The sequence below is a fragment of the Kogia breviceps genome, chromosome 19, assembly GCF_026419965.1.
Source record: "Kogia breviceps isolate mKogBre1 chromosome 19, mKogBre1 haplotype 1, whole genome shotgun sequence".
Lineage (NCBI taxonomy): Eukaryota > Metazoa > Chordata > Mammalia > Artiodactyla > Physeteridae > Kogia > Kogia breviceps.
This window is the reverse complement of record NC_081328.1, coordinates 22,274,451-22,289,865: the sequence shown is the minus strand read 5'-3', so window position 1 is coordinate 22,289,865 and position 15,415 is coordinate 22,274,451. Positions and strand designations below refer to the sequence as shown.

Below are 15,415 nucleotides of genomic sequence, written 5' to 3'. Positions count from 1 at the left end.
GGGTCTCCGGGGGCGGGGTTTTGACAGCTCCGGCCAAGCTCCGGCCGGGAGGGGGGGCCGGGGAGAAGGTGTCGGAAGCCTCAGCAGTAAGAAAACATGTCAACAGAATAAAATATTAACCAATGACGGGCCAGCGAGCCCCGAGACCCCTCCCCCTGCCCCGGCCCCCACCCCGCCGCCCGCGCCCGCGGTTGCCTGCGCCCGGACAGGAAAGCGCGGCGGGCCAACCCGACCTACCGAAAGGGCCTGAGGCGGGGGGCGCCCGGGTCCCAGGGCCCTTGGGAAAGACCCCCAGCCGCAGGCCGCCCCAAGTGCAAAGCATTGACACGGCCCAGAGAGGAGAGGGGGCGCCCTCCTTCTCCCGCGCCCGGCGGCCCGGCAGCTCTGGCCCGCGCCCCAGCTTGGCCTCCGACCCCGCTCCCGGCCGTGGCGCCGCCCGGGCCCCTGCGCTCCGGAGGGAGGCTGCGGGTGCTGGAAAGAGAGGCCGGTGGGCGGGCGAGTCGGGAGGCGCTGGCTGCCGAGGTCCCGGAGCGGAACCCAGGTGGCGGGAGCCGGTGAGTGGAGCCGTGGCAGAGCCCTGGAGGGGCCGGCGTGGGCGGGAGCGGGACGCGGCCTTTCACTCGGGAAACGCGGGGACCCCTTAGCCCGCGCCTCCCCTCACAGGAAGCCTCAGGAGGAACCGGGAGTTCCGGGAAAGCCCTGGACTCAGCTCAGTATCCGCCTGCGTCCCCGACCTAAGCAGAGCTCTCCCACTGCCGAGAGAGCGGGTCCTCGGGGCTGGGAAGGTGTGAGTGCACCTTCCGCCGAGCACAGGGCGGCAAGGCGCGGGCGGATCCAGCCCCCAGGTTCTTGACCCGCGACCCAACGAATTTTCGCCGCATCCGGTACCAAAGACACAAGTATCCCTCATTCTAAACACCGGCATCCTCTCTCCTCCACTTTCCTAGAATTTGTTTCCAGCTCTCGAAAGCTCACATCTCCCAGGTTCAGTAATGCCGGGTAACGATTGTGGGGGTCTGAGCGTCTGTGCGCACCTGCGGTTAAGCCTCCACACACCCCTTCCTACCCCCGCCTGCCGCAGTCGTTCTCAGGCAGCACCAGTATTGCCTCCCGCCCTTTGTGTGTGCGTGTGTGTGTGTGTGTGTGTGTGTGTGTGTGTGTGTTTCGCGCCCACTGTGGTGGTGCCTTCTGTGCGCAGCGGGAGCCGAACTTAAGGCGTGCGCCCAGTGAAGCGGCTACACACCTGCCTTGAATCAGTCTCAGGCCTGACACTGATTCCTGGAGGTCGCGTTCTGAAGGCAACACGGACCACGCACTAGACACGGGTGACACTCCTGCCCGCACAACCAGTGCAAAGGCGGGTGAGTTCTGCCGGAGCGGGTTTGCGCCGGCGTTGTGGGCGCATACAGCCCACATCCAACAGTGTCCCATCCGCTGCGCACACCAGTCGCAGGGAATCCTGTCGCTGCACACGCAGACCTGCCATGTAAAATCTGATCACCCCGGCGGTGCGGGTTGGGGACCGGCCGGAGCGGTCTGACTTCCCCGAACTTTTTTTCTACTTTTCTGAGCCGACCCCGGAGATCTCGCTACCCCCTACCCAGCGTGCAACAGGGCGCCGCCCCCAAAGGGTTTTTCTTCACGACCTCACTCTCTACTGGGTCGCTCCTCTCTTAGTGCCTCCTCTCTGTCCAGAACGAATCTTCGACTCCGCGCTGCGCAGTCTATGCAGCCGGGGCAGGATCCGTTGCAGCTTTGCACAGGCGAAGTCCTGCCGGCTCCGTCTTAGGCGAGATGTTGCCCCTAGGGATGGATGTGTGTGGACAGGTTTGCGCAGTTGGTGAGGTGACCAGATAATAGCCAGGGCAGCGTTCCGGAGCCAGGAATCCGGGCACAGGCCTGGGAATCCGTGCATGCACTCGCAAAGTCGTGTGTGTACACGTACTTTCGAACTTGCAATAATGGCGTGTAGTACACCTAAGTGTGTGCAATTTGGACATTTTCCTGGAGAAGGTCTGTAGCTGGTCCGGGGTCCACGGCCCAGGCAGTCTGAAACACGCTGGTACGGGTTGTTCGCCCAAGAAACCCCGCGGCGACGATGCAGTGGCTGCATTGGGGGACCACAGCCCCACCTGGCCACAAGCACTGGGCCACGAACCTCCCCTCCGGCGGCCACAGGCTCTTTCCCGGCCCGGACCCCATCGTCTGCCCTGCCCCGTCGTCCCGCAACCAACCCGAGGTCGCTACAAACGCTCTTAATATTCTGAATTTCCATCCCCCTTTCCCCCTACCCCCAACACCTCCAGCCAAACTCTCCAGTGAGGAATATCCTTGGCTCAACGAAAACCCGCGAAGGGGAGGCCCAGGAGGCCCCGGTGCTGCGCCGTGCGGCGCCCATCTCCCGCTCGGCCCCTCCCTCCCGCCCCGGGTCTCACCCTCCTCTTCCTGGGAACAGGCGCCTCTGGGGGGTCCCCGGGGCTGAGAGTGCGTGTCTCTTTAAGAGGCCCTGGGGGGCGCCTCGCGAGCCGCCCGGGGCTGGAGGGGGAGGGCACGGGCGGGGGCGGCTGGCGCCAGGCGGCCGAGGCTCCACAGCAAAGCTCCGGCCCCTGTCACTTCGCATCGGCCGGGCCCCGCAGACAGGCGGGGGACGCGCGCTCAGCCGCCCCTCCCTCTCCCAGGCCGTCCAGGGGCCGGGCGGGCGCGGGCCTCGGGCCTCCGGCCCGTTGCACGCGCTCAATAAGCTCTGTGCTTCCCGCAACCCGGAAATCGGGCGGGGGCGGCCTGGGCCGGGTGTGGCCGTGGTCCCGAGCCCGGCCGGACTGCCGTCCGTCCTTGGCCCCGTAACCTTTCGCGGGGTCAAGGGCCAGTGCTGGGACCTTCCCGGGATTGGTCCCCGCCCGGTGTCTTGGTCTGTGTGACTGGGCGTGGATCTGCGTGCTCCTACGTGGAGTGATGGCTTGGGGTGTATGGTCCTGTGGCAGAGGGGACGTGCGTCCGGGTAGCGGGGCGCTGGCGTGAGACTGGTACTGAGTGCGCGGTGGTTTATGAGTGTAACCGGGCTAAGCTCGGGTGCCGTGTATGGCCCTATGCCGGTGACCAGTAGTGGAGGTGCCACTGGGCGCATCCATCCTCGTCTTGGCTTGTGTGTGTAGGAAGAAGGGGAGGGGGGAAGAGACAGAGTTGCTCCCCATCCCCGGCTTCCCGGCCGGACCTGCGCCTCCCGGAGCCTTGGCGCCAGCCAGCCCCGTTTAGTGGCCGGCCCGGCTCCCCCGCGGTCCCGGGTCTGGCTGGGGTGGGGGCCGCGGCCTCGATGACCCCGGCCCGCAGCGGCCCGGCCTGTCCCGTCCACTTAGACAAATTGCGGCTGACGGGCTCGCAGTCTCTCTGGAGTCGCCGCCCGTCCGTCGCCTCCCTCCCGACCCAATTACCCCGCGCAGGGTCGGGCCAAGAGGCTGGGATGGGGTGGGGGGCTCGGGGAGAGCGGGAGGTGCGACCTCTTCCCGGCTGTGTTGTGGCCCAGGCCTTGGGCCGGGACAGGCGGCGGGGCCACTTCTTCCGATTACGTCCCGGGAGGTGCCTGGGCAGCTCAGCCTCTGCGGCCCAGTCCCCAGTCTTCCAGGCTGACGCGAAAGCAAGGCCCAGGCTGGCGGCTCTGGCGCGGGACAGCCCTGGCCCTTGAAAGGGGTCGTCGCTCTGCACCTGAGGGCAAGCAAGGTCATAGGGCCCCGCAACCCAAGACTTATCCCCGCTGGACTTTGGACAGCTTCCCCAGAGTTTTGGGGATTCCATAACCCTGAGAGCTCCAGACTATTCTATTCTCTGGGGTCGAGGTGTTCGGTTCGCAGCAGTCCGCTTGGGACGCAGGAGTCGGTAAAAGTGAGGGGCACATCTGTGAACCTGCCAGTGCGTGGACGAGCACGGGTGTGAGATCGAGGGTGCGGGTGCCTGGGATCATGGCAGGGTGAACAGGGCACGCTGCTGTGTGGCTTGAGAGAGGGGGCAGAGCACAAAAAGGACCCCCCTAGGACCAGCCCACCTGCGAGAGAGGGGCGGGGCTGGCCTGCGCACGCTCACCAGGCTCTTGATTAGTTTTCGCAGAAACGCTTTTGCCTGGAGCGGGGGCCATGATTCCCTGGAGCAGCTTCGGGGGTAGTTCTTGACAATCCGGGCTCCAGCGTCGCCTCACCTGCCCTCCCTCTCCCCGCCAAAGAGCTGCCTGGCCTCCGGTCAGCCTCTGGGCCTCCAACCAATCTTTTACTTTTTTGACCTGCAGCTTCCTCTTTGCCTGCTTGGACCTTGTTGCTCTTCTCCGCAACAAGGGAGGTGTGCTCCCCTCCCCCTACTTTACAGATGAGCCCAGAGGTGCAGTAATTTACCCGAGGCCACACAGCTACCGGTGGCAGAGCTGGGATGGGACCCAAAGACCTTAAGAAACAGCAAGGCCACTCCTTCGAAACTGGTGATGTCATTGCTGTCCCACTAGCTACACCTGCTCCTGCAGGCCCCACCCTCAGGCTGGGCTCTGGCTTTGAATACAAGACGGTACAAGATGCTCTTCCCTTCTGCCCCTAGAGTTTCCAGCTCTAGGTCTGCAGGAGGGGGCTGCCTTCTCAATTACACGGGGACAAAGGAGCAGCTTCAAAGCTAGCCAGGGGCCAGGGCTGGATGCTCTTAGGAGTAGGGAATGGGGGTGAGTGGCCTCAGAGTCTTGGACTGTGTGCGGGCCCAGGACAGGGAGGTCGGTGCAGAATGCAGTTCCTCTAAGGGAACTGGCCTGGGCATGTGAGGCAGCGTGGAGCAGACAGGGGTCAGCAGATTAGCTGTGTGACTTCCTAACCTTGGGCAAGGCTTCTTCCAGGCTCAGGCTTCTCATCTGCAAAATGAGAACCAAATAGTGCTCTTTTGGGTGCCTTCTAGTTTAGAAATTCCCTGATCTGTGAAAATCAGAAAACTCAGCAGTGGGAAACCATTTCCAATCTTAGACTGGCAGCTGCCTGCTCTGGCCTCTGCTTGCTTCCAGAGGAGCCGACACTAGTGTTTGACAGAGCTCAGTGCACCTGAATTTACCTTGGGACCACTGGGCCATTTCTCCAATCAATCCCAGACAGTGCCCTCCCTCCCTGAACTGCCACCCCAGCTCCCATCAGCCTCCTCACAAACCATGAAGGTATTTTTTTCCTCCATCAAGCTGAGAGAAAGTCCATAGTGATTTGCCTGTTGAGCAGGTAGTGCTCTAAGAATCAGGGAGGTCACATGGCTTCCTCAAGGTCACCTGGTCAGGCCACAGTTAGATGCATGTTCCGACGGCCTCCTAGGGTAATGCCATCATGGGGGTCTGCTGGGGCTGCTCGGGGTGAGGTGTTATCTCTAGAGGACAGGAGGCTGGCTGCTCCTGGGCCAGTGGGCAGTAAAGCCCCCCACCCTGGGGCCCAGTCTCACTTCCAGCTGATTACAGGCTGTGGCAGGGTCTATAACCTCTCCAATTAGCCGGGGGCCAGACCCAAGGCCTCTCTGATAACCCCAGCTCCAGTGGCAGCCGCCATGGGGCCAGCTTATCTGGCCTCTCTTATCCTCCCCCTTCCCCCACATACTCAAAGAGTTGCCCTAGCTGTAAGCAGATGAATAACCAGATTGTCCTGCAAGCTCAGCCGGCAAGTCCAGCCCTACACCCACTGCTTTCCCTGACTGAAGGAGGCCACAGCTGTTTTGCACCCCCTGGAGGGAAAGGGCTGAGCCAGGGAGGACTCCTGGCTCTAAGCTGCCAGCCGGTCCCCTGCGTGGTTGGAGAGAGCTCCTGGCTGTCCATCTTTGCCCCATCCACGTGCCCTAAGGTGGGTTCAGAGGGCCTGACCCTTCCTTGAGCTCTGGACCCATCTCCAAGGAGCCAGGCCATGGCCAGTGTGCATAGGCAGTCTGGTGGCACGCCCCTCCCTCCCTCCCTCCCTGTCCCCTTTTGACTGAAACACTGCTCTGGCTGGGGTGGGGGGTATGCCAGGCGCATCAGTGTCTCCAGTTCGGCTGGAACGGGAAAAGCTGCTGCTCTTCCCGCAGCCCCGACTGGGCCCAGGCCTCCTTCCCTTCCCAGCATGCCTCACTCTGGCATGTGATTCCTCACCCCGCAGGTTCCCAGGCAGGAGGGACTGCCTTCAGCCACCCTATGCAGGGCCATCTACTCAGCCTTCAGAGCCGAGTGTGATTCAGGTCCCCCTTCTACTAGCATGCCCAACTGGTCGGGTGGAGGGCACTAAAGATTTAATCTCTCCTCAGGCGCCAGGGTTGGATGGGGTGCGTGCAAAGAGGGCGGGGGCCCTGGAGCTCCCCCGCTCTGGCTGGACGGCTGGATGGGAAGGCCTGCTTGTTTGTGAACTCAACTCCTCTGTGGCTGTTACATTAAACTTCACCCCAAACCACACCTGGATCAGTGGGTTTCCTTCAATCCTCCCAGGCCTCTCCGGGGTCTCAGGGAAGGCGGGACTGGGGCTAGCATTCGTCTTCTTCTTGCTCAATACATTCCCTTTTCACTCCCTTGCGCCTGTCTCCTTCCTGCCATTCACTTTAGGTCCAGAATTGGGAGGTGGGAGGGGAATCACATCACGAACTTGTCATCCAAGGTTCCAGCCAGGTTTCCTGGGAGACCCACCTTCACCTGACCACCCGTCACCTTCTGTGTTTGAAGAGAGGTAATGACAGGGAGCCTGTCCCAAAGGTGAGGCCGGAGTCTTCCTCAGGCTCTGCTTCCCACCGCAGCCCAGAAGCACATGCCGAGGACCTGTCCAGCCCTGACTGCCACAGCCAGGGAGGGTCTGGACCTGGGGTGCCCCCAGAACTCAGTGGCTCTGCTAACAGGCAAGAAGGGCAGGGCATGGATTTAAGTCAGACGCTACCCCAATTCAAGAGTAAACATCCTCATTCTCCTTCCTCCCCACTCCCTGACTCCCCCTCGGCCGCACGTGTGGGGCAGGGACACACGGTCAGGCGCACAGGACTCTGCTCAGCGCTCGGAGAGGACCCTGACCCCAGCAACGCAGGGATGGACACCCACTGCAGCGTGATTTATTGAACAAGACGTGCACTTTTTGACAGGGCCTCAGTAACCAGGGTTTCCTTCACTGAACAGTACAGGACCAGGGTAAAAGGGCTTACAGACAAGAAAGACAAATCCTTTCCATGAGCCAAAGGGGAAAGAAAAGAGGAAGGGGGGGTTTCTTCTTCCTTCCTCCTTCCCTAATACTCTGGGCCTCAGTTCAACGCCAGAAGGAGGTTGGCCAAGGGAAGCTGGGCAGCGTGTGCCAAAGCCAGGAGGGAGCTGGGGCCGTCGCTCAGGGCCGAAGTGCCCGCCGGACCACCCGCCCTCGCCCCACCCAGGCCCCCCAAGGGTGTGGTTAGAAAATACAAAAGCGGGTCCAATGCAGGACATCGTGTGCAAACGGAGGAGGGGACGGAGCTTCTGCAGAGTCTCTCTCAGCCACGGCCCCGTTGATGGGGGCAGAGGTCATAGTGAGCCGAGGCGCTTTGGAGAAGGGTCTCTTCTCAATCCGGGGAGGGTGGGCGGCTTTTGTCACGAAGCTTGGGGAAGGTGGTTGGTAAAAGACGAGCAGAGTCCGAAGGGCAGGACCAGAGGGGGGACTTCTCCCCTCCCTCCAGCAGGTGAGTGGGCCAGCCAGTCAGAAGCAGGTTGCTGGTAGCTACGGGAAGCTGGTAGGGAAGAGGCTGAGGGGCTGACTCTCATTGGTGGGCAGTGGAGATCGGTAGCCGTCGAAGTTTCTCGGGATGCTGCCGCTGGTGGAACCTGAGCTGTTACTCAGAGTCTCGATGCTGCCCTCTCGCTGCAGTTCTGCAAGACAGAAGAGCGGGCCAGGCCCAGTCAGAGTGCAGTCGTGGGGAGGCGGGTGTAGCCCCTGGGCCGGGCTGCCTGTCTTGAGGCACCAACCTGGGTCCACTTACGTCCTTCTGCGGGGTGGAAGGACGGGCCGGGAGGCAGCTCGGGTCCCAGCGAGGCTCACCCAGAGGAGGGCGAAGCCCCCTTGGCTGGCGGGCTCCAGTTACTCCCTCGTTGTGGGAGCCCCTTTAGCCAGAAGTATGGCTGCCCTGATGATTTGTCTGGACCACGCCGCCATACGTGGGGCATGTGCTCAGCCAGCATGCTCCCCCAACTCCATGAGAGGCTCCTGTCCTGGAGCTACAAGTCTGGCAGGAGGGGAGAAGCCAGGACATGGGAAGGACCGACGCTTCCCTACCTGATCTGTCTCCCTCCCCTCCCCTGCCAGGGAGCTTCAACCCTGGCTTAGCCACTCACTTGCTCACTCATTCTCACCCACACAATCTGCCTGCTGGCCAGGCCCCGGTCCATCTGTGGCACTTCCTGGAAAGTGTCCTGTTTCCCTTCAGGAGGGAATGCCAGGTTTGAGAGGGTCCTACGTGCCTGGAGTGCCTCCTTTCTCCCTTCCTCTGGGCTCCCAAGTGTCCTGGAGGCCCCCCCAACGTTTCTATGCTCAGAGTCAACCTGGGAAGCAGGCAGGGAGGCTCCCATCTCCTCCTCTGCCCCCTCCCCGGCCATCAACGCAGCCACGCTACCATCTTGGATATGGCAACTGGCTCCATCTCATTCAATTCTGGGCAACTTAAGTCAACTGCCCCACCATCTCCTGATCCAAGACAAGTACTGGGGTAGGTGGGCTGGGAACAGACTTCCTGGCATGCCGAATGCAAGGAAGAGAGAATTACTTCCTGGCTTTTTGAAAGTGGCCAGTTCCTATACCCTTTCCTTCACAGTGGGCTCTGAGATGTGGGCACACACATCCCTGGGCAAACTCTGGGCCCCAAGCCAAGATGTGGTACCCGCAACCTCTCCTTCCCCAAGGTACACCTGCCCGGGACTGAGGGGTTCTTGCGTGTCCACCCCAGAAGCCCAGGACCTCAATGCAGTCATCTGAAACAGCAAGGTGTGCTCGAATGTTACACTTGTCTGGTCTCTTTTATCTCCGGCCTGCACCTGCTCCCTGGCTCCCCGCCGCCATACACACGCAGCACAGCTGGCTTTGGTTAGGAAATGGGTCATGGCCTTTACTCCTGGGCTGGCCATCACCAGTCAGCCAGGAAGTAACCACTGACCCCCACTCCCTGCGGGCGACCCCCAGAGCACCGTGGTGACCCCGTAGAGGCGGCCACGGAACGGGCTGGGGGAATCTGTGCTGCCTTCCTTCAGAGCAGGCTCCTGGCCCTGTGTGAGGCGTGAGGGGCCCTCAGGCTGCACCAGGCAGCACCCCGAGGCCCAGGCCCAGGCTGGGTGTGTGTGTGCCTGGACGCCAGAACCCCTCAGCAGATGGGGGCCGTGGACACAGGCTACAGGCCTGGTGATGGCCCCTGATCTCCAAGAGACACTGGCTGCCCCGTTGGGCCCAACCCTGAGATAAGTCAAGAGTTATCTAGATGTGGATCGCCCTCTAGCCTCACCCTCATTTGGGAGTCCAGGCCATTGTGCTGAGAGAGGGACAGGACAGGAAAGTAAAGAACAGGCCCCGGGATTTCTGTATGGAGAAAGCTCCCTCCACTCCCCCACCCCGTCCCCGCCCGCAAGCAAGCCGAGGAGTCTGTGGGAGATCTCTGATTTCAGAGGCCCTGGCCCTGGTGCAGGCCGTCCCAGCACTAGGGGGCGCTGGCAGCAGGGCCAGGAGGGCAGGAGAGACGAGCAGTGGCCGCAGCAAGACAAACAGGGGCTTCCTGAGCCTCTGGGCACCAGGTCCAAGGAAGAAAGCCCCACACGAAGGAGCAGAAAAGGCCACCAGCATGGGGAAGGCTGGCACCTCTCCGGAGCTGGAAGACAGGCCCGACGTTCTGGAGGCCCAGCGCCGGCACAGACCCACTAACGAGGAAGCCGAGGGGCCGGGAGCCCAGGACCAAGCGTGGCACCCCCTCTACCCCCTCAGCACAGGCCCGCAGGGACCCCACCCCACGAGTCTGGGCGGACGCCCGTCATCCCATCCTGTGACAGTGCAGGGACGGTTGCCAAAGGGACTTACAAGATGAATTTGCTGCCCTTGGGGGCCAGGTAGAGCCTGAGCTGTCCTGCTCGTGTTTTCTCTTTACCAGTGAGGCCTGGGATGTGAGGGAAGTGGCCCCATCTCCCAGGGCGACCGAGCTCTGGTGAATTTATGTCCCGTACGTCTCCCCGGGCCTCTTCCCTCCTCTCCATGCCCACGGCCACTGCCGGGTTAGGCCTGTGCTTCCTGCCTGGATAATTTCCAATGCTCGCTACTGGTCTCGTGACCTCCAGACCCCCCTCTCCAAGCCACCGCATCCCAAAGCCGGAGTGCTCTGTCTACAGCACAAACCTCATCTTGCTTTTCCTCTGCTTAAAAATCTTCATCGACTCCTAAGGGTCCTCAGGATAAGGTCTATCAAACTGCCTTCCGTGACTGACCCGCCCCGGGCAAGACCTCACTAACCTCACCTGTTAGTGGATTTGAGGGCCCAGCAATGGGCTTGGGCAGTGTGGGAGCCTCTCCAGGCTGCCTTAGGCCTCTGGGCCGGTGCTAATCCTACTCCCTCTGATGGAGAAGCTCTTCCCAGGCTCCCCAGGCCCCTCGGCCACCTACTCATCTCCGAAGCTAAGCCCGAGCACGAGCCTGTGCTGTTGCCCTGGCAGAGCCGGCCAGGCCCCGCTGCGCTGTGTACCGACTCCTGCCCCGGGCCCTCGAGCACCCCGTGCCCCGCCCGCTCACACGCGTGTTTCCATCCAGGCAGAGGGTCTCTCAGGGGCCAGTTCTGTGCTTTCTCTCTGCTTTCCCTAGTGCCAACCGCAGGGCCTAGAAAACAGCTGGTGCTCAAAAGACATTTCTCGAATGAATGAGTGAGTGAATGAGTGAATGATGTGGTGAGGAGATGTGGCGCTTCTTCTGCAGCATGACCGCCAGGACGAGAAGCAGGGGCCCGGCTGGGCCTGGGCACTTTCCTACATGCCTCTGTCAAACCCCTGTCTTCTCGCTGGGACAGGACAGTGAGCGTGTGCAGAAGCGGATGTGGATGTGGAGGAGGGGTGCACACACGGTTGCCCCTCAGGTCCCCCAGCCGCCCAGCCCTCAGAGCAAGTGGCAAACGGAAGTGTGTGGCCTTACCTTCCTCCATCCTGAACACATGCTTTGTTACTGTTGGGTTGCTCACGGACGCTGGGCTGTTGGCATTGGTTTTTTTTTTTTTCCTTTTTTTTTCCCTTGTGAAAAGAAAAGCATTGAGGAATCTTTTGGGAAGAGACCTGGACAACGATGGGGAAGTACACTGACCTCTGCAAGCAGGAGGAGAGGGTATCGGGAGGTGTGGGGAAGTCACACTGGGAGGAGGGTAGGCTCGCAGCAGAATTCTGCAGTGACATGCATGTGTAGGGGCCTGGGGACCAGTCTTGGGGGTCCCGGAGATGGAAGTGCGATGCCGGGAGAGGAAGAGGAGACAGAGAATGGCCGGGTTTTGGGGGACGCCTCCGGATGTTCTGACTCAGTGGCCCAGCTTCTGGCTGCTGCCCTCCTCCCCCAATCCCCAGACCCCTGGGTCTGAACAGCTCTCTTGCAGCTGAGGTGGACCTGTGGGGAAAGCCCACCAGAAACCCTCCAGGGCTGCAGGAGAGAGAGCTGGGGGCTCTGTGGTGGGGGATTAAGCAAGCATCCCTGGCAGCCTCCCCACTCAGCAGAAGTATGTGGATTCTGGCCGGTGGGAAAAAGCTAGCTCGAAAGGAGGCTGCTCTCCAGGCCTCAAAGCAAGGTAGGGGATGAGGAGTAGCTCCTAGATAATGGACTGGACTCGGACAGGAAACCTTATTATGACCTCACATTCTCCAGCGCCTTTGTGCGCCTGGGAGGTGGGTGCTGGTCTCCCCATCTTGCAGGCAGCAAAACCAAGCAAGAGCAGGAAGCCATTGGCTCTGGGTACACGACCCCCCACGAGAGAGAACTGGGCCACTGCAGGCCCCAGGACGGTGATGTGACAACTCCAGAAACTGCTAAGAGCGGCTCCAATGCTCACCACTGGCTGTGTCCACCCATTCCCTGCTGGCTCTTTTTGGAAAGTGGGCCTGCTGCCCCTCTATGCCCTGGGCCAGGATGGGTAAGCCACGGCGGGTAGGGGGGCAGTGGAAGGAGCAGCAACCAGAAAGGAGGCGCCTTGGCTCTCATGAAGTAAGCAAAGGACCGAGAGAAAGCTCAGCCCTCACTGAGTGTTGCCCTCACTCTCTATGGAGCCTGGCAAATTTCGAAGGTGTCAGGAGGGGGCAAAGAGGTGGCTGGCCTTGTTAGGGAGAAGCGACCCTGCTTCCCTTGGTGTGTATGCCAACGGAGATCCAGGGAGCGTGTGAGGAGGCAGGTGCTTGGCTGCCCCATCTTGGGCCATGCAGGATGAGGGAGCCTGTCTTCCGTCCCTCACTCCACCATCACCCCAGCCCCTCATCTCCCAGCAGGACACTGAGGTCCCTTTGCAAAGGCATGAGCAGCGGACCGGGTCCTGGGAGCTGTGGGTGGCTGCCGATGAGCGGGGCAGGGCTGCACCCGGGGAGAGGCAGAGGATGAGGGAGGAAGGAGACCTCCCACGGCACAGGAGACGGCACGCGGGGCAGGGCAGGAAGAAGCCCCTCTCTCTGGTCCTCCCCTCTGGAGTGCTGGTCCCCAAGGCTGCTTCACCCTGGAGGTCCTTCTCCCTGGGACCGTCCTCTCCCCTGGGTACAGACCCTTCACTCCCTTGAGGCCGTCCAGTGCCTGGTAAGGCAGGGGCTTTTGGGGACAGACTGGGCGCGGGTCTCTCTCCACAGGAACAGTCACTTTACTAAGCGCTATGGTCTTGGTTCCCTGATCCCTGGGGAGGGGGTGAAACGCTGAGGACACAGGGTCTGTGTGAGCTTTGGGAGGAGCTGGGGGAGCCCAGGAGGGCAGGAGACCCCAGGGGGAAGGTCAGGAGTGAAGTGCTTCTTTGGGCTTGACCTTCTCCAGGCCTCCTCCAGGCCGGATGGCAGTGAGGGTGGCTGGCCTATCAGAGACCCCGAGGGAAGGCCCTCTGGCTTCTGGTGGGTGAGGGCACTGTGGAGAACCTGTCTCAGGATCGGCTGAGGAAGGTCTGTTTCCGGGACCTAATGGGGTCAGTGAGGGCAGTTCTGTGTGTGTGGGGGGGGGCGGAGGGTCCCTGGGACCCCTGGGGTTCGGTCCCCAGGCCTCCCTGGCACTTCCCTTGCCACAGAAGGAGTAGCATTTACCGCCGGGCCCCTCTGGTGTGCTCAGAGGCCCCAGCCGGCCCAGCTCTGCACACTCAGCCTCATGGTGCAGCTGAGTAAAGGGATTAGCAGAGCACGTCCATGGGGCCCTGGCTGCAGCCAAACCCCCCCCCCCCGCCACCAGCCCCGCCATCCCAAGCTAACCACCCAGGCGGCCTGCGGGGAGTAGGATTAGACCTTGGGGTGGAGTCTTAGGTGGCACCCACCGCCCACTTCCAGCAGAGAGGAGGGAGAATGCCCCCCACCCCTACCCCTCAGCCTCAAGGGCCTGAGGAGGGCGGGGGGCGCAAAGTCGGCCCAGGCTGGGGAGGCAGATGAAGGAAGTGGTTTAAGAGCACAGGCTGTGGGCCCTGCTCCCTGGGATACCTGGGGCAAGTTACTCAACGTGCCTCGGTCTCCCGCGCAGGAGGGTAACAGTGTGTCTTTCATACTGCGGTTGTAGAATTAAATTAAACAATGCATGTAGAGCGCATCCTAAAGTGCTTAAAGCTTCCCATCAGCAAATGTGAGTTACTCTTATTGCTGCAATTGTATTAGTGCTTGTGATTATCCACAGGACCTCGGGGTCCCTCTCCATCTTCCCTCCCCAGCAGGAGTCTCTGCCATCCAGGCCCCCACCGGTTCGCGCTCTCCCTTCTCCACTGGATCTTGGGAAAGAGTCTTTCTTTTTAATCAAGAAATGGCCTGAAGAGGAAGATGGCAGATATGTGTTTACAGCTTTTCATTTCCCTCCTTGCCTCTTTGAAAATACCCTCTTCCGAGCTGGAAAATAAATTTCCAACCCTGTTGACGTGCATTGATTTTTCCCTCCTGCGTCCACCTCCCAGTTCTCCCCCGTCAGCACGGCCTGTGGTTAAGTCCCTTGTCTGGGTTGGGCTCAGTGGTACCCCAAGGGAGTGGGTGGCCCCAGAGCACGGAACAGTCAGCCAAACTACCCCATCTTGCCCAGTGCCTGGCCCAGAGGATGTCTGCAAACAGAAATGGCTTCCATCACCTTCTGCCATGAGGGTGCTTGGCTGGGGGGTTGAGGTCAGGGAGTGGGGTGTGGGGAAGGAGGTCCTCTGAGTAGGAGATTAGTGATTTTTAGCATCTTCCCTGAAGGGGATATACAGCGAGGAGACCAGGGGACCACAGGACTGCTTCAAGTTCAGCAAGTGGCTCTCAACGGGGTCTGCCTCAAGCAATCGACTTTGTCAGCAAGGGGCCTGCCAACAAGGGCCTGGGACCAGTTATGCAAGCTGGGGCTTGGAGAGAGGCGCTAAGGAGGTGGGGGGCTTGACTGCATCCTGCGGGTTCAGGAGGTTTGTCAGCTTCCTGGTGCTGGAACCCGAAGAGATGATCCGGAAGCCAACAGGGGATGGACACGGCTAGGGGCTGCTTGTCTTACACCAGCCCTGGGCCTGGAAACTACTGCGCTCTCTTCCAGAGAACAGGAGTGGCTCAGGGAGGTGGGGGGTCTCTTCAGGGAGACAGAGATGGAGTTGCCTGAGACGGCTTCTGGAAACCCTGACAGCTCTGTCACAGACCACACTCTGGGTTGGAGCCAGCCTCAGCCCCAGGGCACTTTTTAGGAGGTTAAAAGGGCAGCAGTTAAAGAAGACAGCCGGTAGGGAGGCCTCGATTTTCTTCCCACCCTGACACACCGGAACTGAGGCTGCATGGCCCCCCTGCACCTTCCCTCTTCCTGTCCCCTCAGCCCTGCCGTATCCCACCCTCAGGCACCCCCCTCAGGCTCCAGAGCCTGCAGAGAGGCCAACAGACCAGGGATCCTCTTCATCCACCAACACCAGGTCTTGGAAGGATGGGGGCTGGGGGGTAGGGCTGAGAAGGTATCACCTTTCTCCTCCAGCAGGGGTTCTTATTCCCCTCCCAGGCACACTTGTAGAAGGAAGGAGGGCAGTTTCTCGAAGCTGAGGGGCTGAGAATGAAAAGGCCCTTCCGAGTTGAGATAATGGGAATCCTGGTCTGGGTGATGGAATGAGGGAGTGGATGAGAAGATAGCTAACAACGGCCTGGGTATCTCCAGGGCTTCACACCTGTGCTGAGCACAGAGCCCTGGCCCACTGATTCCACCTACTTCTGGTCATCTCACTGCACACTCAGCCTGGGGTCCCTGAGAGCTTGTGCCAACGGCCCGGGTCCTGCAGCCAGTGGGCAGGTACACGCCTT

The 15,415-nt window shown here is 61.2% G+C and overlaps 1 protein-coding gene across 4 annotated transcripts in view; it reads right to left on the bottom strand.

Annotated features, from left to right (window-relative positions):
* Nucleotides 1–7,031: 7,031 nt before the first annotated feature.
* Nucleotides 7,032–15,415, bottom strand: part of BCAS3 (BCAS3 microtubule associated cell migration factor) — a 564,511-nt gene continuing 556,127 nt past the window's right edge. For all 4 annotated transcript variants that reach the window (XM_059047562.2, XM_059047561.2, XM_067021769.1 and 1 more), the window contains one exon: nt 7,032–7,834. In XM_059047562.2, coding sequence (XP_058903545.1) covers nt 7,686–7,834 — 149 coding nt within the window. In that variant the 3' untranslated portion in view covers nt 7,032–7,685. The remainder of the gene's footprint in view (nt 7,835–15,415) is intronic.